Source organism: Vulpes vulpes, chromosome 13, assembly GCF_048418805.1.
Source record: "Vulpes vulpes isolate BD-2025 chromosome 13, VulVul3, whole genome shotgun sequence".
Classification (NCBI taxonomy): Eukaryota; Metazoa; Chordata; class Mammalia; order Carnivora; family Canidae; genus Vulpes; species Vulpes vulpes.
In genome coordinates this window covers 131,637,247-131,659,175 of record NC_132792.1, presented here as the reverse complement: position 1 = coordinate 131,659,175, position 21,929 = coordinate 131,637,247, and the positions used below count along the sequence as shown (strand labels likewise).

General features: G+C 42.2%; 1 protein-coding gene across 14 annotated transcripts in view; it reads left to right on the top strand.

Annotated features, from left to right (window-relative positions):
* Positions 1 to 1,662: 1,662 nt before the first annotated feature.
* SCYL3 (SCY1 like pseudokinase 3) overlaps positions 1,663 to 21,929 on the top strand; it is a 44,657-nt gene continuing 24,390 nt past the window's right edge. Inside the window, exons 1-5 of one of the 14 annotated variants that reach the window (XM_072732974.1) lie at positions 1,663 to 2,107; positions 6,743 to 6,956; positions 16,873 to 17,058; positions 19,576 to 19,689; positions 21,561 to 21,617. In XM_072732974.1, the coding sequence (XP_072589075.1) occupies positions 6,792 to 6,956; positions 16,873 to 17,058; positions 19,576 to 19,689; positions 21,561 to 21,617 (522 nt within the window). In that variant the 5' untranslated portion in view covers positions 1,663 to 2,107; positions 6,743 to 6,791. Of the gene's footprint in view, positions 2,327 to 2,643; positions 5,481 to 6,742; positions 6,957 to 12,433; positions 12,676 to 16,872; positions 17,059 to 19,575; positions 19,740 to 21,560; positions 21,618 to 21,929 lie in introns of those variants that run through there. The other 13 variants (XM_026003326.2, XM_026003328.2, XM_072732969.1 and 10 more) reach the window with 13 other exon arrangements.

The window sequence follows — 21,929 nt, the reverse complement described above, 5'->3', positions numbered from 1 at the left end:
TTGCAGGTTCTTGGTGGTGGAGCAGGGCACTTTGCAAAACTAAGATAACATTTCTAGCATTAAGCTACTCACACATCCTCCATCACTTAAGAAGAAAAAAAAAGTTTTGTTTGGGCCCCTTGAGCCCACTTTTTTTGCAATGATTATGTCTTCTTCCTTCTTTTCTTAGTCTAGGTCAGCCTAGTACATGACACAGAAAAAGTGTATATCAAACATTTGTGGAATATGTCTGTATCATCAGGTTTAAGTTTTGCAACATTTGTGTAGTGTTTACAGTGTACAAAGCAGGCCAACAGTCCTTACAATATGGGTATTATGATGTCTGTTGCTGACTTTAAATTATTTCAGTATTGACAGTGTAATATTCTGTGTGGATTAACTGGTTGAAGCCATGCCCTAGAAGCAGCTAGCATTCTAGTAATCAAGAATTCACACTCCAGAGGTAACTAGCTGGCATCATACCAGAAAGACTACATTCCAGAGATGGAGCTACAAATGCTTTAGCCACTTGGATTTCTGATGACACCGGATGTTTTGCTAATTATAAATGATACGCCAGAATGATATAATAATTATAATGAATGCCAGAAATAGGTATTTACTGGCAAAAATAACAGCTTATTAATTATCACAACAAATAGAAATGCACTCTTCAAAGAATTCAAGATAGACGAACTGTTTAAAACGTCTTAGGAAAAAAAAAAAATCTTAGAAAATGTTTTCCACACCTGAATAAACACAGGCTAAAAATTCAAGGTGCCTCAGCCTTTGGAGATGCCATTTGAGGCCGTGTCCCTAATGGTGCTGGCTCTGCCACTGGCCTGGAAGACTTCTGGTTGCCAGATGCTTATGACACTGATAACGGAAACCTGCCTCTGGAGCACTGTACTTCTGCTTCTCAACTTTCTAGTGCAAGGTGGTGGTCACCCTGCCCAGAATGGTATTCTCCGCTATGGGAGTCACTACCCACAAGTGACTACCGAGCATGAAGATACGGTGCGTTCAAATTCTTAAAAAAAAAAAAAAAAAAGTATCACATTTTGAAGACCGTACAAAAGATGTAAAATATCTCAACCATTTTGTATATAGGATGAATGTTTAAATGCCACTCTTCTGGATAGATTGTGTTATATATATATATATATATATATATATATATATATATATATATTAAATATATTAAAATTAACTTCATTTTTACTGTTTTCTAATGTGGCTACTAAAAAAAAAAAATCTTTTTGAGTCACATTTGGGGCTTGAAGTCCATTTCTAAAGGACAGTGCTGACCCAGAACAGAACGCTCAGCGCTGGTCAAGCTTATCCAGCCTGCTCCCTAGTACATATTTAATACGTTTCTGAATAAGCGGCATGTATCTGACCTTTTTGCTTCCACTTAACCTTATGCAGAAATTGTGGAATCCTTATCCATCTTAAACCTCTTCAGCTACCAGGAAGAACCTCAAAGTTTGGGATGATCAAATTATTCAGGTCAGCTGTCAACGGCGAGGCTGCAGAGCATTTAGCAGGGATGCGAGCACGGAAAACGCAGTTCACTTAGTCGTTTCAAAACTATTAGGTATATTCCCACAGCGTCCTATTAAATAAGCACCATTAATATTGATAATAGGTACTATAAATAGGAGCACCCGCGATTTACTCTTTGCTGAACCAAGCGTAACTCCAAACTTCCGTCTCAGCGGCCGGAGCCAGAAGCACCTCCAGCGCCGCCGCCTCCACCAGCCGCTGCACGACTTCGGCCCACGCAGCGCCACCAATCGCCGCCGCCGGGGCGAGTGACGTCACTCCGAAGGCCCCGGCCGGCTTCCCTACTTCTTTTCTGCGCCCCGCCCCCTCACGATTTGTCAGAGGCGACGGCGGCCATCTTGGATTCGGGCGGATATCACATTGAAACTGCGCGGCTCAAGGCCTAAAGATCAAAATCAAGGCCGACTTGAATGTTCAACGTAAACGCCAATAGGAGAAACATTCTCCCGGGCCGCCCGGGCCGCTGGAAGGAGGGAGCGAAACCGCGACCGGCACCGGCGCCCACACTCAAGATGGCACGGGCGTGAGAGTCACCCGCGAGGCCGCTCTATCTCGGTTCCGGGTTGGTTCAGCTCCGTGGTGGTGCCGGAGGGCTGGAGGCTGGCGTTCTGTCCGGTTTCCGGGCCCGTCTCTATGGTGTCGGAGGGAGCGTACCCCCCGAAGATTGTGGGTGTAGTGGCTACAGCCTCACAGGGTAGGCGAGGGTGGCTGGTGTCAACAGGGGGCGAATTGGGGACCGGAGCCAAGACCCTCGGCCGCCTCCCCCGCCGCCCTCGCGCAGGTAACCGGGCGCGCTGCGCCGCGTCCGCCGTCAGTGCGGGGCCGGGCCGCGGGGGAGGGGCCGGGCCGGGAGCGCAGGCAGCGGGGCGCGCGCCCCACTCGCGGGTCCGCGCTCGGCGCGGCGCCGCCGCCGGTTGAGCTGTGCCCTCCGCCTCCGCTCGGCCTCCCGACGCTTGTTTGCGGGCGACCCCGGGCCGGCGCGTTGCTGCCGCGGAGCCGGGCGCGCGGGCAGGTGTGGAGGGGGGGAGGGGCCAGCGAGCGGGAGCGCCCCTCCCCCCCCCCCCCCCCCCGCGGTGGCGGTGCGACCCCGCCGGCCCCGGGTCGGAGCGTGCGGTGGGAGCCGGGGAGCCGCCTGCGTTCGCGCTCCACGGCGAGTGCCGGCCCCGGGGGAGGCCCAGCCGCCTCTGTCCTTGCAGCGTGCTTTTGCTTTAGGATATAAAAAGGAGACCCTTCTTGTTGTCGGAGTGTATTTAGGAAGCCATGAGAATACCGAGTGGTCCTGAATTCTGGAATCCGCGTTGCGGTAGTTTTTAAGGACCGGTGTGCATACCCACGTAACATCTCAGATCCCAGCCGAAATCATACTTCTTTTGGCCCATAAAGGCTTCCTTGTGTATTGCTGGCCAGCTGGCAAGGCCGGACTGAGTGCAATCCAGGGAATAGGCGCTTGAAACTGATCAGAGCAAAGGATGGGGAGTAACGTTACCACCAGATAACTAAATATCCATCGGCACGGGGGGTGTCCTAAGGACTCACCATGCGAGCCCTTAAGTGTCTTTGGAACCTCCAAGCAGAGCGAGCTGGAAACCAAGATCATCTCGATTAATTTTTGAGGAAGAAGAGAGAGTTCCTCGGATGACGTGGGTTTCTTGGTTGAGTGTATGAGTTGCCCGGTGACCTGGACAAGCGCTTGCATAATCCACAGGTGGCCCGGAAATGCGATGTGCTCCCTGGGAAGCAAAAGGATGGAGGAAGACGGGTGAACCAGGACCTAAAGAGAAGGCTTTGATGCCGGCTTAAGCCAGAAACTGCCCATCTAGCATTTTTGTCATAGCGGGGATGGTAAATTCTGCAAAATATTCATGCAGAGGTCACAGTATTAGACTATCTTTCTGTGGGTTTTGATTTTTTTTTTTCTTGTGACTTTTTTATTTCAAAGCGATCAACAGCACATCTCTTTATCGCCACCAAATAAAGTGTGTGCTGGAGGCGGCCTGTAATCCTACTACTCTGTGAGCATTGCCCTCCTGGAAGGAGCGTCAAGGTTGATCATGCTATCAAAACAGTCCAGTGGCATCCTTTCTCTCAAGAAAGGGAGACATTTCTTTTTTTCTTTAAGGTTGAATTTCTTCATGTCTTAGACCCTAAATATACACTGCGAAGAAAAATTGCCAGCGTGAAGCTTGTAAAGGTTTTGTAAGTCCAGATGTTGAAAAGCCCAGGGTTCCCAGAAAGACGAGTTTTGCTGTCTATAAATAACTAAGTAAATGTCCATCGCTGTACCTCTTCTGACTGCCACTCATTCAGCCAGAGCATCACTCTTCAGTCCTGGTGACCATCTCCTTGGGGACTAATATTAAAACTAAACAAACACCATGATTTTCTGTCAAGAGGATTTTCATTTTCTTGCCAGTTTCACATGTGTTGATTTTGGAGAGCTGTTATTTTGTGGCTGAGAGAGAAGGAAGTTAGACTAGCCTCCCATACATACTTTTCAAAGTAAGCCTTCTCTGACTAATCCCTCCAGTCTGACTGGTTTTTCAGACAGTTGTTGTAGAGTTGAGTTTTCTGCTGACAGAATGGCAACTGGTTTCAAAGAACGTGGACCCATTCAAGCTACCTCAGGCCGACCTCCGGCTACCCCTGATTATAGGGGTGTCCACGAGGCAGGGAGGAAATGGATTTGCAGCTGGGCTTCCCCAAGCGTCAAGATGGAGGGTAGTAATGTGGCCCTATAAATCTGACTAAGCTACTCCCAGTGTTTGCTTTTCCTCCTTCTGCCAGCTGCCTTCCTCTGTGTTTGCCAAGTTTCTGCTTCTTCATGGCTTTGGCTCACCAGACACCTGACTCTACCTCATGGCATCCTTTTACCTTTAGCTAATGGAAATATCGCATGTTCATTCAGATTCCTGAGGCAGGCAAAGATCTGGCCATTTTAGCTTTTCATCCAGGCCGTGGGTCGTAGACATGGCTGACGTGTGAATTGACTGTCCTTTGGCCCAGAAGAGGCACTTGACCCATTCACTGTGCACCAGAGGAGCAAGACCCAAGTACTGAACATGACCCTCACTGTTTAGCAGTGAGATCGTCACATGTGGGCAGGGGCCACACCATCTCCGCAACAGGGGAGTTAACAATAGTCACTTTTCTCTGTGCGCCTACGTTAACACTAATTTTATTTATTTGTGGTCCTAGTAGAGATTGGGACATATGGTTGAGATACTTGGCATTTTTAATACGATGTGGTTTTTTTTTTCCCCACTGTTCTTAAGATAAATTGTAAAGCATATAGGAGCTCAGTGGATTTGTTGCAAAGATGACTTAGTTCTTATCCTCGGAAATATTCTTGGATTTTGAACAGTCTCATTTTTAGATAGCTTTAGCCCTCATATGTGCTGTCTTCCTTATACAGTGATGTGTGGGGGTCTGTAGGCGCTGGGGATTCTCTGTGTTAGGTATGTGTCTTGAGCAGCATTTCATACTTTGGTAACACAAAGTGTCATGTGGGACTTCACTAAAGTGGAAAAAGAATCTAAGTAGTGGGTCTGTGATGATTATTAGGTGTATATTTATTCAAAGGATGGACTTCCTTAACTGAAAATTTTAAAGCTCTATGTAGCATTTTCGGCCATGTTATTTTGAACTAGCAACTTCTTGCGGCATCGCCAGAGTTAGTAAGAACTCTCTTTTATGTTTTATTTTTTACATCATGGTAAAGCCAGAACTGCAAACTGACCCAAACTTTTCAAACATACGTAGTTTGGCCTATACAGGTTCTAAAAACATTTGAACTGACATTGAAAAAAATGGAAATTTCACATAAATATTCAGGCTCTTGGATCTTTATGGTGAAATGCATGATCTGGTGGCTCTGGAGTTGCAGTCCTGATTGGAGCTTTGGTGAAGGCCACTCCCTCCGAGTGCAAGCCTTCTCGGTAGGTGCCCGTCACACGTGGTAGGACCTGTGCTGCTCTCCTGACTCTGCAGGACTACCCTGCAGTCCTGGTATAACGGTGGGAATGTGTCTCCCCATTGCAGAGAAAAAGGTGTTTTTATTGTAGAAGATTTGGGAGGTGCAGGCACATGTGTGTCTGTCTGCCAGCCTGTGAATTACCCGTGATCCAACACCCACCACAAATCTCTGTTAATACTTACTTGAGCATATTTTTTCAAGTCTTTCTGTGTATGTGTCTCTATGTATATAAATAGGTAGATACATGCATATATGTAGACATAGATATATAATGTGTATTTGTTTTTGAAATAGTGTTATTGAGGTATGATTGACATAGAATAAACAGAACAAGTTTTAAAGTGTACAGTTTGATGAGTTTGGGTATTTGTAATCTCCCTTCACCATAATCAAGATAACAAATGTATCTGTTCCCCCTAAAGTTTCCTTATACCTCCCCCTCCCCATCACAATCCTCTCTTCTCCCACGGGCCCCTTACCCGGAGCCCCCACCCCAGGCAACCACTGATTTATCTTCTGTCATTATAGGGTAGTTAGCATTTTCGAGAATTTCATGTATGTGTGGGGTTTTTTAGCATTTGGGATGATGTTTTGCACAGTTTTGCACTCCCCTTTTTACTCAGCCTGACCAGGAAGAGCACGGAGGGCACTCTCTGTTATATTTCCTTTACTTGGCGTTCAGTGACTTGTCTCTTTCCTTTCCCACTGTCAGACTGGTGTTGCAGTGCTTTGCTTGGCCTGTATGAACTCTCCATTTGTTAACATGTTTCTAATCATTGTTAGAAATACTCTAGGTTGTAATGTTCTTTTTTTATAATTTTAAGTTCTTGTAGAACATACAGAAATTTTCTCACTGATGAATAATCAGATTTTGCAACACTTCCCTGTTAGGCAGGGAGGGCATGTGAGCCCGCTAGGGAGCACAGATGATCTTATTCTGGTTCTGTTTGCCCTCACACTCGGGAAGGTCTCCTTTGGGCTGCGGTGTTGGGCAGTAACTGCCTCTACCCGGTTCAGTGCGTTTTCTCTAGAGCAGATGGTTGTTAACTTGACAACAATTGCTGCTAACTTGCTGAGCATTTGCCATTTTCATTGTCAGATGGCCTAGTTGATGAGGATCAAAGAAACAAGTGGGTCTGAGTGGCTGGGTTGGGTCCTTGTAGAGCTCCAGTGGGTGTTGCAGATAGAGACTTCTGTTTGCCAATGTTTTCTGTTTTCTTTCAGCTCAGCTTGGCTTGCAGAGGAGCTGCAGCACTGCCTCACCGCGTAAGGGATGGGATCAGAGAGCAGTGCCTTGAAGAGCTATACGCTGAAGGAGCCACCTTTCACCTTACCCTCTGGACTTGCCGTTTATCCCGCTGTACTGCAAGATGGCAAATGTGCTTCCGTTTTTGTGTATAAGAGAGAAAACGAAGACAAAGTTAACAAAGCTGCCAAGGTACCGTGATAGGTGACAACTTCGTAGTACTTTATACCGTCTCGTTTTTTTGTCTTTGTTTTTTAAAGATTTTATTTATTTATTCATGAGAAACACAGAGAGAGAGAGAGGGGAGAGAGGCAGAGACACAGGCAGAGGGAGAAGCAGGTTCCGTGCAGGGAGCTTGATGCGGGACTCGATCCCAGGTCTCCAGGATCACACTCTGGGCTGAAGGCAGCGCTAAACCACTGAGCCACCCGGGCTGCCCCCGTCTTGTTTTCTGTTAAAAAGTATGACTTTGAAATTACTAAAGGTCAAAGGAAATAGACCATAAGGTATAGTGTTTTTATTCATATCCTTTAAGAACATAGTTGTCCTTACTTCATAGGAAAATCTCCCAACTGGCATTGACATGTCAAATACCACAGATATAACCCAAAAGCTTCATAAAACTCGGTGTGATAACTTTTATCATATTTTTTAGTGAGAAAGTTTGGAAGGTAATTAATATGGCTAATATGAGGTAAAGGAAGTTAATCTAGCTTAGCAAAAATCTGTAAGTATTGACAGTTTGGTAAGTATATTTTTTAATTTTTAAAATTTATTATTTTGATTTTAATTTTTAACTTTTTACTTTTTCTATTTTAATGTTTAACTTTTAATTTTTATGTTTTAATTCTTAAATTTGAGTGTAGTTGATACACCATGTTACATTAGGTTCAGGTGTCCAACACAGTGATTCAACTTCTCTCTATATGTAACGCTGTGCTCACCATTAGTATATTGATGATGGACCTAGAGAAAAATACTTTAGAAATTATAACTACTGTTGCTTTTTTTTGTTTTTTTCTTTTCCTGAGGTATTGTGAGGTCCCCAGAAAGATTTGAGCTAGAATGTTGGGTTGGATGCCCCTGAAAGAACATTGGGCCTGAGCTCTAGTTTTTGCTGAGAGGCCTTAGTCAGATCAATTTCCTCTTCAGGGAAGAAGTCCTCCTGGCTCGCTCACACCTTCAGGCCACTGCTCCTGAAGGGGACCATCAGGGGATCCCAGCCTCTTATCAGAAAACATGATTGCACCTCAGAATATAATTCAGTAAAACAACCCTAAATGTCATATTGAATTGGAGGAAAAAAAAAAGGCATTCATTGGTGGTTCCTTGGATAGCTAGCCATTTCCTTGGATATTGAGCCATTCAGATTATCTTCAGGAAGTAGAGTTGTGGCTGTTCTGTGTTAATGGCAGGCATACTAATTTCAGATTGACTTACAGCTTTATTTTGTTAGAGTTGTGATCTTTGAGTCCCATCATGCTAGCAGTAACTTAGACATTGATCTCGATTTCATATCTGCTTCATAGGTCTGTTTAAATGGCTTTTACCTTTGTTTAATGATTATAAAGGGTTTTAGTATATATATCAGTAATGGAATTTTGGCATTTTATTTGTCACATCAGTTCATTATTTGATGTTATGTCTTTGATCAGGCATGAAGTTAACAGTTAAAAGATGGCGCGTAGGGAAAATGTTCTCCTTGGGATGCATTTTCTATTAATTGTGGTAGAAAGTAGAGCTGGCTGTTTTATTGCTAAGTAATTTCACTTTTTGGTAAGACCATGTTTTTGTCTTTTCCATCCCATGTAGGAACTGTTAATATTTTTTATTGTGATTTTGCAAAAGATAAAATGCCTTGCCTCACTGTCGTATTCTAATATGCAGTTCATATCTGACATACTTCCTGCTATTTTCATCTAATGAGATTGCATTTTTTTTAAGATTTATTTATTTATTTATTTATTTATTTATTTATTTATTTATTTATTTATTTATAATAGACACAGAGAGAGAGAGAGGCAGAGACACAGGCAGAGGGAAAAGCAGGCTCCATGCGGGGAGCCCGACGCGGGACTCGATCCCGGGACTCCAGGATCGCGTCCTGGGCCAAAGGCAGGCGCAAAACCGCTGAGCCACCCAGGGATCCCCGATTGCACATTTTTTAAGTAAAAAATTAGGGTGATTAGGATGACTATAATACTAGAGATTTATCATCTTTTTTTTTTTTCATGAGACCAAGAAAGTTGAACAACTCAGATCATAAATTTTTGTTTTGTTTTGTTTTTTTAAAATGGCTACATGCCCAGCATGGAGTCCAACACAGGCTTGAGCTCATGACCCTGAGATCAAGATCTAAGCTGTGATCGAGTCAGATGTTCAACCAACTGAGCCACCCAGGCACCCCCAGATCATAATGTTTTTAAAGGAAAAAAAAGATCCACTGTCAGTGTTTGAGACTTCTGGGCTATGGAAATTTCAGAGCTTGAGAGGGAAGATATTTTCCTCCCTAAGTATACACTTTTCTAAACCATGGCTGCATCTTTTCCAGTAGTTCATACTTGTCTCTTATGTTCTGCAGGCCATCTTGTGGCTTTGACACATGAATCTGAGGAATTTGAAATAGCAACAAAATGATAAGGAATCCCAATTTAGGCCACAGTACTTGGAAAAAAATGTATCTCATTATATCAGGTTTGAGGACGTTGATTTTCCTAGATACCTGAAATATTAAAACAATATAGTCTGCTCATGTCACTTTCTCTAGGGTTCAGGCTCCCAGTCCTACCTGTGATAGTTTTAGTAACCACTTCAACCACTTCAAGAAGATATACAGTGTTTTCCTTGTAAATTTTGTGAAGTCACTTATGTGTTCTTCCTCTTGTGTTATAAATAAAAAACAACAGTCACACTGTACTGTGACCTCTGGAATAAGATGAAGCGCAGGTATAACCTTTGGCTACAAAGCAGTATTAGATATTCTTTAAGTCCTTTAGATCTTCTCATTGTATCTTGAATTCATTAGCTATAATAGTATAATTTTCTCATTGGTGGTTATGACTCATTTCTAACGAATAATCAATAAAGAATGGTAACCGCTACGTCAGAATTTGGTTACACTGGTTTGCTGTAATCTGAATGCTTTGTTGGGGCCTCATGGTAGGGACAGACTCCTAGACTGACTCCTAACTGTCTTCACACCACCAAGGCAGCCCACTGACTCCAGGAATACATACATGGATGCTGTGTGCATGCCTTGGGAGACATACATTCTTCTTCCTGATGGATTCAAGCTGCTTTCTGGAAGGGTTGGTCAGCATTTTTGAGAGTGGTCATGAGAGAGAAGTAGAAGAGATGATTGTGTTGCACTTGGTGAATGCTTTGCCACTCTTCCTTATATTGACAGGTTCTCTTTGTTCCTGCCCCTTAGCCCTTTTCTATGCTATTTACAACTCTTCTTCCAGTAAATCAACTTCCTTACGTCGTCAGCTTTAAAAAAAAAAAAAAAATTCCTTTCCCTTGTAATCAAACTCTGGTCCTCTTGCAAGACTCCTGAGCATGATCCACTCAGAACTTCAGAAGTGCCCCCATCCCTCAGGTGTGGTGAGCCCTCCAGATGGTGCAGCCCTTTTCCAGCCCCCACCTCAGTTTTCAGAGCTCACCCTCTCCTCCTCTCCCCTCTAGTGCTTAAAACCATCTGGCCTTCCACCCCCAATGAAGTATCTGCTAAAACCTCTTGTCCAAGTTTCAGATCTGCAGTCTCACTTGCCCATGGAATATCTCTACCTGGGTATTTCATCAGCATTAGCACCTCGGATGCAAGCTCTCTAACACAGGATTCTATATCCCCTTTTCTTCCTGCATGTTATTCTGTCTCTCTCATCTGACCTCTAGTTGGCATTTAAAGACGATGTACTTCCATCATTGTCTCACATTTACATTTTAGGGGAAGAAAGAAGAATATTTCTCCCTGAAAACTCATGCTCTGTAGTGTAGGCATCTTGGTTATTTTGTTTTATTTCTTCAAAAGAGTGAAATTATGGCTGGCTTCCAGTCTGAAAACTTGAGGGTGCATTTGAGCTAAATAACTACTATGTTGTGTAGTTCTCAAAGAGAAATCACAAACCAAAGTAGAATGGGAATGGAAAGTTACACCCCTGGAGCTTGAATGAATTCTCTGGAGAGCTGGGTCATAACCCATTCCTGAAAAGTAGAAGTAGTTTATATTCCAGACTTGGCTTTCACACGTCACATCTCTGTGTGGGCATAGATAAGTATAAATCTTGACAGATTATCCAGTGCTACTCATTTTTAATGAGAGAGGTCCTTACTCAGAATCCTCTTTCAAAGGCCAGCACTGGAGCAGTGTATGGGTGTACCTTGAAGGCAGTCCTTCCACAAAGTCCCTTCTCTCCACCAGAACAAATCATTGATCTCTTTTTGGTTGATGTTCATTGAGAAAATCTCCTAGTTACACTTAGCAGGTGCAATCTTGTAGCTCCTTTGGTTCTTTGGAGCAACAGAAGCTTGAATCAAGAAATGTTTCTATGTGATTAATTGCTAACTTTCCTGTGAATCTTTATGTAAAATTTATGCAAAATATCATGTATGTGTTGAAGGGGAGCAACAAATGAGGCTCTTGCTAAGTTAAATGCCGTTCCGAGTCATAGGATGAGTCATTACTTTCTTCCTTCATTAAACAAGTCACTGTGGACCAAGGATTTTACTGAGAATGTAGAATTAAAACATAAGCAGAATGAAATTAATTACTTCATTTATTTATCAGGTAAAATTTACTGACACTGTATTTCCATGCCAGTACTCAACCAGGGAGTATTTCTCCCTGATTTACTAGTCTGCCCTGAGTATTAGTAGAAGAAGGTACATAAAGCCAAAGGAAAATAATTACAGCCCTAAGAAATAAAAGCTGAATGAATCATTTTTTTCCTGAACAGGAAAAAGTGAAGTTAAAAAGTATTTAATTTTTGTTTTGCAGATAATTTGAAATGATTCTTAAAATGCAAAAATAGGAAAGAGGCTGTATAATTTTACTCAGAAACTGTAGCTCAGAAGACACTTGTAAGAAGTTCTCTCCACTTAACTAACCATAGTCATTCAGCCAGCTCACTGGCACAACTTGTGACTCCACTCCTCTGGGTCTTTGCTGTATTTATACGCATATGTATGGATTATTTTTTTTAAAGATTTATTTATTTATTTATTTATTTATGATAGTGAGAGAGAGGCAGAGACACAGGAGGAGGGAGAAGCAGGCCCCATGCCGGGAGCCCGACGCGGGACTCGATCCCAGGACTCCAGGATCACGCCCTGGGCCAAAAGCAGGCGCCAAACCGCTGAGCCACCCAGGGATCCCCTGTATGGATTATTTTAAAGGCATATTATAAGTCAATATTTCATAATTGCTGAAGAATTTTTTTAAATATCCTTTTATGTTTTTTAAAAAATATTTTGTTTATTTATTAGAGATAGCAAGAGAGAGAACGAGCAGAGCAGGGGATAGGGAGAAGCAGGCCCTTGTTGAGCAGGGAACCTAACATGGGGCTTGATCCCAGGACCCTGAGATGATGTTCTGAGCCAAAGGGAGACGCTTAACTGACTGAGCCACCTAGGTACCCCACTAAAGAATTTTCTTATTTATTTTTTATTAGAATAACCCAGGGAACAGTAACAGCTTTCTTCTTAAGAACAAACAAAAAATCCTATTGGAGCTATTCCTACAGTTGTCTAACTTTGAGGTTATTATATGAAAAGAAAAGAAACCAGACAAATCCATCTCCTCAGAAGACTCTGCTATGATCTTACCTAAGAGATGGGTTTGAAGTGACTGATAAAGAACTTGTACCAGTGCTGTGTTACGGGCTCCTACACGATCTCATAGTCTTTCAAGAAGGTATTTTGGAATGTTCCATCCTGAGTGCTTGTATGTGAAAATGAAACCTGATGTGTGTTGAGGGGTTTTCTCCAAGTGAAAACTCCCATTGGTCTCCTCCGGGTTCAGTGATGGGTTTACAAGGCTGCCTCAGTGTCTGGAGGATTGTTCAGGGCAGACCCTAAAGATTTGAGGCCATGTAATTTCTTTTAGAAAAACTGGGTGATTTGTAAGGAAAGCCATCATTCTAGAATTTTCATTTTGGTTGTAAATAAATGATACAGTTATTACTACCACCTGGGTTGGGAATTGTGGACTATTGATCTGAGTTACTCAGGTCAGGGTTTTCACAATATGCAGCATAGGTAGAGATTGGAAAGTCTGCATCTGATAGGGCTGTTACAAAACCAGGCAGGGAAGAAAGAAACCCTGCAGCTTGAACCTCTCATAGTCAGAATTATCACATGTTTGTCATCCACCTTTGCATACTCTGTGTCTGCTAAGAGAACAGGATGATGGGAAGAGGTGTGGGGCGGGGGAGCACTACATGTCAGGAATTTCTGAAGTGGGACGTCCATAACTTCGGGATTGTGCAACTCATTGCAGTTTGGGGGAGAAAAATAAGAATGTTTAAATTTACTTTTCATCTTTTGGTACATTGTATTTTGTGTGTATTTTATGTTATTTGTTGTTTATATATGTAAATGAAGTGTATATTGTATATACATATATGAGCTACTTATCTAATGTTTCTACTGGTGTGAAGTGTGTGAACAAAAATGTTTCATGCCAGCTTTTCTAGATTAATAAAATGATAACAGTTTTTTTTTTTAAAGATCTTATTTATTCATGAGAGACAGAGAGAGAGAGAAGCAGGCAGAGACACAGGCAGAGGGAGAAGCAGGCTCCATTCAGGGAGCCTGATTCTTGGACTCCATCCTGGGACTCCGGGATCACACCCTGGGCTGAAGGCAGGCGCTAAACCACTGAGCCACCCAGGGATCCCCAGTACTCTGTCTTGAAGTATATTTTCTCTGATTAGAATATATCCACTCTAGGCTTCTTATGCTTATTATCTTAATGGTGTATTCTTTTCTATCCATTTACCTATGTCTGTCTTTTTAAAGAAAGTCTCATAGGCAGCATATTTTTGGGTCTTTCTCTTTTATCTGCTCTTAATTGGAACGTTTAGATTATTAACATTTCATATAATTATTAATGTTGAATTTTATTATTCATTATTTGTTTTCTATTTGCCCCCTTTTGGATTTTGTCCTTCTGTTCCTCTTTTCTTTTCTTTCTTTCTTTTTTTTTTTTTTTTGGTTTATTTAAATAGCTTTTAGTATTTCATTTTATCTTGATTTTTCAGCTATATTTCTTTATGTTTTTTTAATGGTTGTGCTATGGATTTCAGTTTAATACCTAGCTCTTAATCATCTACCTGTGGTTAGTATTGTACCAGTCACATAAAATGGAGAGCCCTTGGAATCATATAGATATCTCTAGCCCACAACCCTACTGTCCTTTTGTTACCTACATGTCAGTTGTATACATATACAGATATACGGTTAACCTTTGAACAACACTGGGGTTAGAGGTTCTAATTCCCTGCACAGTCGAAAATTTGCATGTAAGTTTTAACTCCCCCAAAACTTAACTACTAATAACCTACTGTTAACTGGAAGACTTGCTGATAACATAAATAGTCGATTAACATGTATTTCCTGTGTGATATGTATTATATACTGTATTTTTATAATAAGGTAGGGTAAAGAAACTGTAATTAAGTTATAAGGAAAATCCACGTATAGTACTATACAGTATTTATTGAAAAATCCACATTTAAGTGGGTTCTTGCAGTTTAAACCTATGTTGTTCAAGGGTCACCAGTACATCAGACACATTGAAAACCTCACTCAGTAGTGTTAAGGTGTCTGCTTTAAATAGTCATACAAATTTTAAATAAGAGCTAAAAATGTAGCCTTCAGATTGATCCTGATATTTGCCATTTCTGATGCTCTTCCTTCATTTTCGAGATCCACATGTCCCTTTGGCATCATTTCCTCTTCAGCTTGAAGAACTTCCGTTAACATTTTTTATAGAACAGGTCTTCTGGCAGTAACTTTTTATGATTGGGACGCCTGGGTGGCTCAGTGGTTGAGGGTCTGCCTTTGGCTTAGGTTGTGATCTCAGGGTCTTGGGATTGAGTCCCACATTGGGCTCCCTCCCTGCCAGGAGCCTGCTTTTCCCTTTGCCTATGTCTCTGCCTCTCTCTGTGTGTGTCTCATGAATAAATAAATAAAATCTTAAAAAAAAAAACTTTTTATCATTTCCATGATCAAAAATGCCCTTATTTTGATTTTTTTCCCGAAGGATAAATTCAGGGTAGGTAATTCAGGGTTGGTACTGTTTTTTTCTGTCTGTGCTTTAAAGGTATTCCTCTTTGTCTCTTGGCCTCTGTGTTCTTTCTTTTTTTTTTTTTCCCAAAGATTTTATTTACTTATTTGAGAGAGAGAGACCCATCAAGCGAGAGAGTGTGAGTGGGAAGTAGAGGGAAAAACAGGCTCCCCACTGAACAGGAAGCCTGACATGGGACTGGATCCCCAGGACTGGGGTATCATGACCTGAGCTGAAGGCAGATGCTCAACCTACCAAGCTACCCAGGCATCACAGCCTCTGTGTTTTCTGTTGAGAAATTTCCATCATCCAAATTGTCAGTACCATTTACATACTATAATTTTTTTTCCTCTAGCTGCCTCTGAGATTTTTATCTGATTTTTTTTCCAATCTGATGATAATGTGTATAGATGTGATATTCTTTGATTTATCCTGTTCACTGATCACAGAACTTCTTAAATCTGTAAACTTAAGTATTTGGCTGAATTTGAAAAGTTCTCAACCATTACATTTTTTTATATCCTAGTTCCTTTCTTCTCTTTTGGGACTCCAGTTACATGTTAGACTTCAGTTTTTGTCACACAAGTTCTTGATGCTGTGATCATGGGGGAAAAAAAAGAAGAACTTTCTCTCTTTTTCTTCAGATTAGCTCACATAGCCAGGTTCACGGACTCTTGCCTCTACCATCTTCATTCTATTGTTGAGTCTATTCATTGGATTATTTTCTGATATTTTACTTTTCCTTCCTAAAACTTCCCCTTATTTTAAATAACATTTTTTTTATCCCTGAGGACTTCTTCCTATGTATTTCATAATTGTTTTCCTTCACCTCTAGGGAAGAATGGCCATAATATAATGGTTAAGCTGCTTTAAATTCTTTCTAATAATTCTAATATCTGGTCCATCTTGGGATTGATATTTGCTGGTTGGCTTTCCACCTTTTTATGGTTCTTTGTTGAGTAAAAACATTTTGGATTGCATCCTGGCCATTTTGAATGCCATGTTCTGTAGACTCTTGGCTCTGTTAAAATCTTCTAGAGATCATTGACTATTTTTGATTTAGTAGGCAGTTGATCTGCTTTGCTTCAGGCTTTAGGTTTTCTAAGTACTCTCCTCCTACCCTTCCTGTATATAGTTCAAACCTCAGTTCATTTCTCAAGAGTTTGCTACCTTAGTTTGGGTCTGTTTTGTCCACACTTGTTCAGGAGTTACTCTGAGACCTGTGTGGGTGTACAGATAACCAGAGCTTCTCCCTTCCAGTTCTTTCCCCTCTGCGATACCTTCATTCTCAGGCTTGGTGTGGCTGCTTTCTGTCATTCTTCTGGCCAGAAAGATGGCAAGGGCTCTCTCAGAGTGGGGCCTACCTTCAGAGCTCAGCTGTGAGACGGGACAACCCTAACACACAACATGTACGTACCCTCATGGACATCTCTTCTCCTAATTTTGACTCCCCTGCATAATCTGCCTAATTTTGTTTACTTTGCCAAGTTCTAAGTTATTGTTTTTGGTACTTTGTTCAGAATTTATAGTAGTACTCACTGGGAGGCCTGGGCTCCTAAGGGGGCTTACTCTGCGGTAAAGGAACTGGAAGTCACTGTAGAATTATGTAAATGTTGGTAAAGTGAATGAAGTCAGAACAGGTCATAGATTTTCCTTTGCCTTATTTTGAAATTTAGGGGAGTAGGTGAGGAAGGTAGGGAGCTGGAGGGACCTTGAATGCAAGTATACATTTTCTGACTCTTACCACAGTGAATATGAAACTACTATTAGTCTAGTTCTGAGTCATTAACTTTATCAACCCTTCTGTTTGTATTTTTAAAGCATTTGAAGACACTTCGTCACCCTTGTTTGCTAAGATTTTTATCTTGCACTGTGGAAGCAGATGGGATTCATCTTGTCACTGAGCGAGTGCAGCCTCTGGAAGTGGCTTTAGAAATGCTGTCTTCTGCAGAGGTCTGTGCCGGGATCTATGACATATTGCTGGCTCTTACCTTCCTTCATGACAGAGTAAGTAACCTGGACAGAGTCTGTCTCATAGGCTTTGATGTAGCCCAGAGGGCTGATGTGTGTGGTAGTGCTTTTAAGTAATGGGAGGTATAGAAATCATATATTACTATTCTTCTTTGAAAGCTTCTGGAGGGGAAGCTTTTTTGGAAGGCACAAGAAGTGTTCCAGAGAGGCAGTTTGTGGAATGGGCAAGGGTTCTCCGACCCTGGGCAGTTTTCTATAGAACTTTATTTCAGTTTACTGTTGTCTCACTCTAGGGTAAGTCTTTACCTAAAAATACCTGCATCTGATGTTACTGTTCTTAAGACAAAATATAAAGGCTTAATTAACATTAGTGTTGCTATGGACCATATTCCTGTTTGGTTCCCAGAATTTTGTTACATTTTAGATTTTGGAGGAAGAAAAGACTATTTCTTAGAAAAAGGCAGAGTTTTACACACTCCTTCTTTTTTCTTTTTTTATTTTTATTTATTAATGATAGACATAGAGAGAGAGAGAGAGAGGCAGAGACACAGGCAGAGGGAGAAGCAGGCTCCACACAGGGAGCCCGACACGGGACTCGATCCCGGGATTCCAGGATCGCGCCCTGGGCCAAAGGCAGGCGCAAATGAGCCACCCAGGGATCCCCTACACACTCCTTCTTATTCAAGTAGGCGGTGCTATTGAGAGACAGCCTTTTTTTTTTTTTTCAAGGTTATTGTCGCACCTGGGTGGCTCAGTGGTTGAGCGTCTGCCTTTGGATCAGGTCGTGATTCCAGGGTCCTGGGATGCGTCGGGGTCCCCACAGGGAGCTGCTTCTCCCTCTCCTATGTCTCTGCTTCTCTCTGTCTCTCTCATGAATGAATGAATGAATGAATGAATGAATGAATAAATAAATAAATAAATAATCCATCTTTACCAAAAAAAGTTATTTATTTATTAGAGACAGAGCAAGCATGAATGGGGGGAGGGGCAAAAGGAGAGGGAGAAGCAGACTTCCCACTGAGCAGGGAGCCTGATGCTGGACTCAATCCCCGGACTCCATGATCATAAACTTAGCTGAAGGCAGACACTTAACCAACTGAGCCACCCAGGCACCCCCAGAGTCAGTCTCTTAACACTGTGGTCAGGTTTGCTCTTAAGGGGATGAGGGTATAGTGCCTTTGTTTACTTCTGGTCTATTCTTGACAGTATTATTGTGCTATTTCTTGATAGGATTTATATTCTGAAGTACTAAGGCCTTTGGCAGTCCTCCAAGATTTAAAATTACTAGTCACAAGTTAGAAACATTTCCATTTGACTCATCTCGGTGTATTTTTTTTAACTTTTTCTATTAATGGGAGACAGATTCCAAATATCAGTTTGGATTTATTGTCTCTTAAAAGTATGTTTAAGATTCACGTGGAGGCATTTTTCTTTGTTGGAGACAGTACATGCACATGGTAGAAAGTTTGAATAGTGTGGGAGTGCATATAAGGAAGAATAAGCCCTCCCATCCTGAATCCAGCACCTTACCTCTCTCCAGAGGCAACCGTGGTGATCAGTGTATTCATCCAGAGATGTCAGTATGCATAGAAACCAGATATGCATATACTTATTCTTGTTTTTTCTCAAATGTAAAAATACCAAACATATTCTGAACCTTCCTTTAGAATATATATGTCTTGGGGTGTTTCATATCAAAATATGTACATACTTGATCTAGTGAATACTATATTTAAGATGTACCTGTGTACTGAAATGATTTCTAGTTTGGGAAAAAAACATATGCTCCAATCTTGTTCTCATTTTCTTCTTCCTTCTTATTTATTTGACTATATTATTTTTTATAGTTTTAAATTTTAGCACTCCTGGGTCTGTAGGGTATTTCTGGTGGTCCTTACCATTCCATTTTCCTCTTCTTTGGGCAGTTTTTTAATGCCTACAAGATTTCAGGTAAAGTGGTTCTGAGTTCATGATAGAATGTAGGTGAGAAAGAATTTAGAGGAGAAAAGTAATACAATAACCTATGGAAGCAAAGATAAGCTTTTATCTTTGAAGGATGGAAGCAAACGATGTGGATTTTAAGTCAGTTGAAGGAACTTTCAGTTCTCCTGACACCCATAGAACCAGTGATTTGAGCAAAGGAAAAGCCTTTCCAGTGCACTTTCCTGTACTTTAGCCTCATGATGCTGACACAGGCTTGTTCAGCCTGTCATTCCTGACATTTGTACCTTGATTCATTATGCCACAACTGGGGCAACTTGTCATATCTTTTTTTGATGTTCAGTATTTAGTTTTTAATTTAATTTATTTTTAAAAATATTTTATTTATTTGAGAGAGCACGAGCAGAGGGAGAGTCAGAGGCAGAGAGAGAAACAGGCTTCCCACTGAGCAGGGAGCCCAGCTCAGGGCTTCACCCTAGGACCCCGGGATCATAACCTGAGCCGAAGGCAGGCGCTTCACCAATGGAGCCATCCAGGCGCCCCAGTATTTAGTTTTTTAAAACTCCTACTTCAGAAATTCTAGTGGCAGCCTCTTCCTGTTGTTTTTTCTAGGGACACCTAACACACAACAACGTATGCTTGTCATCTGTGTTTGTGAGTGAAGATGGGCATTGGAAGCTGGGAGGAATGGAAACCGTGTGTAAAGTTCTGCAGGCCACACCTGAGGTGAGCCACGGGATAGGCCCTCTATGGCCCTCGACTTTGAGAGCATTGTGGTAGGTGGTTCTTACCTAGAACCAATTTTCCTTCAGTGGTAGGGTGATCATAGACTTGGAAACTTGACTTTTTTGTTAGTGCTCACATTCACAGAACACTAGGGATTTACTCTTCAGAGGGGCCCTGGCCGTCATTTATTCCTGTCTCCTCATTTGGCAGCTGAGGCACTTGAGACTGAGAGGTAAAATGGCTCAGTCAACTTTTTAATTCAGTGTTCCTCCTGCTGTTCCTGTAGTACCCTGCCCTTAATGACTTCACTTAATGTTTAATATTAAAATTACCTTTACGTGTCTGTTTTCTTTCCCAGTGTTTGAGCTTCTTGAGAGTGTGAACATCTCGCACATGTATCTTTACATCTCTGCCTAGACTAGTGCCCGGCATGCATAGGTACTCACGAAATGTTCCTGAACAACCATCCACATTGTCCAAAGTTGTACATTGTGTCCTATGAGCTGGAATCAGCATGCTCCCAGAGGGCTGTGTTGTTGCTGCCTCCATGCTTCTTAGTTGTCTGACCGGGATCTGCACATTTCCCTCCTAGCTTGATGCACTTAGTCTCTTTTGTTTCTTGTTTTCACCACTTTGCTGTTGCCACTAGACCTGGTCTCTCTAAAAAACAAACAAAAAACCACAACCAGTCCCATCATGGGAACCCCCCTGACATGGTGGCTCACTGACTTACCGACTCAGGCTGCTTTCCCCTGTTCTCTTGTGGGGCTCCCACATGTGAGCCATGCTGAATGTGCACCTTCCTGGGCTTTTCCACCATGAAGACGCTCCTCTGATTATTGCTGCCCCAGGCCATCCCTTTCTTCTCAGAATTCACCGTACATCTAATGAGTAGACCAGCATGTAGTTCATCCTGTGACTGATGTTCCAGGTTCTTTACCACAGCATCTAAGGCCCTCCACAGTCTCTTCCCTGGCCTCCCTTGAGCCTACCATACTTCGTCTGGTTACCAAGCTGCAGTCTGGTCCCACCCTGTTCCAGGCAGCTCTGCTGTGTTTTTGGATGTGGGGTCCTCCTGCTCTTCTTCCTTTGTGTGCCATTCTGTTGCTGGGAGACCCGTCTTCCCCTGGGCTCTCTGGAATGTATAAGGTGAAGCTAAACTCTAAGATCTAGCAAAGTCTCTTTGTGAAGCCCTCCCCTGGGTATTCCCTACCCAACATAATTAGGCCCTCCTTCTGTGCTTCCATGGCACTTGGCACGTCACTGAAATTATTAGTTTACATTATAGGTTGTGGGCACTTGGCTGGGGGCAGGGAATTTATCATAGTCCTTCTGTATTCCTTGGACCGTAAGTGGACATGGAAGCTCTTCAAAAATATTCTTTGAATCCATGAATGAATGTCCTTGTTCTGTGGATGTCATCTCTAGCTTATAAGGTCCTCCACTTTTGTATCTCATGTGGCAGCAAGCCTTCAGATTGACTTGATTCAGTTGGAACGTTAACGATAGATTTGTTCTATGCTAGAAAAGCCTTTTATTGGGTAATAACTATGCAGGATGCATTCCTAATTGTTAGTATAGGGCAGTGAGACGCAGAGATGCCTATGAACAGCAGAGGGCGTCTTATGCCGGCTGGAGGGGACAGGCAAGGGTACTAACCTGCGTTTTCTACCAAGCCTCGTGCCATGCCAGGTACTGTATTTACATTTTTTAACTAGCAAGGTTTTAAATTTGTCTATTTAACATGTGGCATTGGTTTGAAGGCTTCATTGCTGCTGTTTCATTGCTGGTTGCTTCTGTAACTTGGTGTAAGAGATTGGTTCACCAGACCTATGTATGAATTATTTTCCTTGATTTATTTCTCTGTCTAGTTTCTGAGGAGTATTCAGTCAGTAAGAGACCCAGCATCTATCCCTCCTGAAGAGATGGTAAGATGATATATGTCAGCTGTAACGAAGGCTTCTTTGTGTAACTGAGTATGAAAAACTTAAACGACCTTTCGTCTGCCCCTTCTTGCTTGGCTACATTGTGGATACCTCATAATGACAGCTTCTCAGATTAATCTTATCACCACAGCAGGGAGCCTTTTTCTTGACAGTCCAGTTCCATTTTTGGTCGTACAGACTGCCATGACACTGTGTAAAGATAGAGGTATGGCAGGGTGAAGAGAGTTGGTGCTTCATACACATTTCATGGTCCTTATATTTTGCTGAAGCCCTGAGAGCTGGGGAAGCCACAGC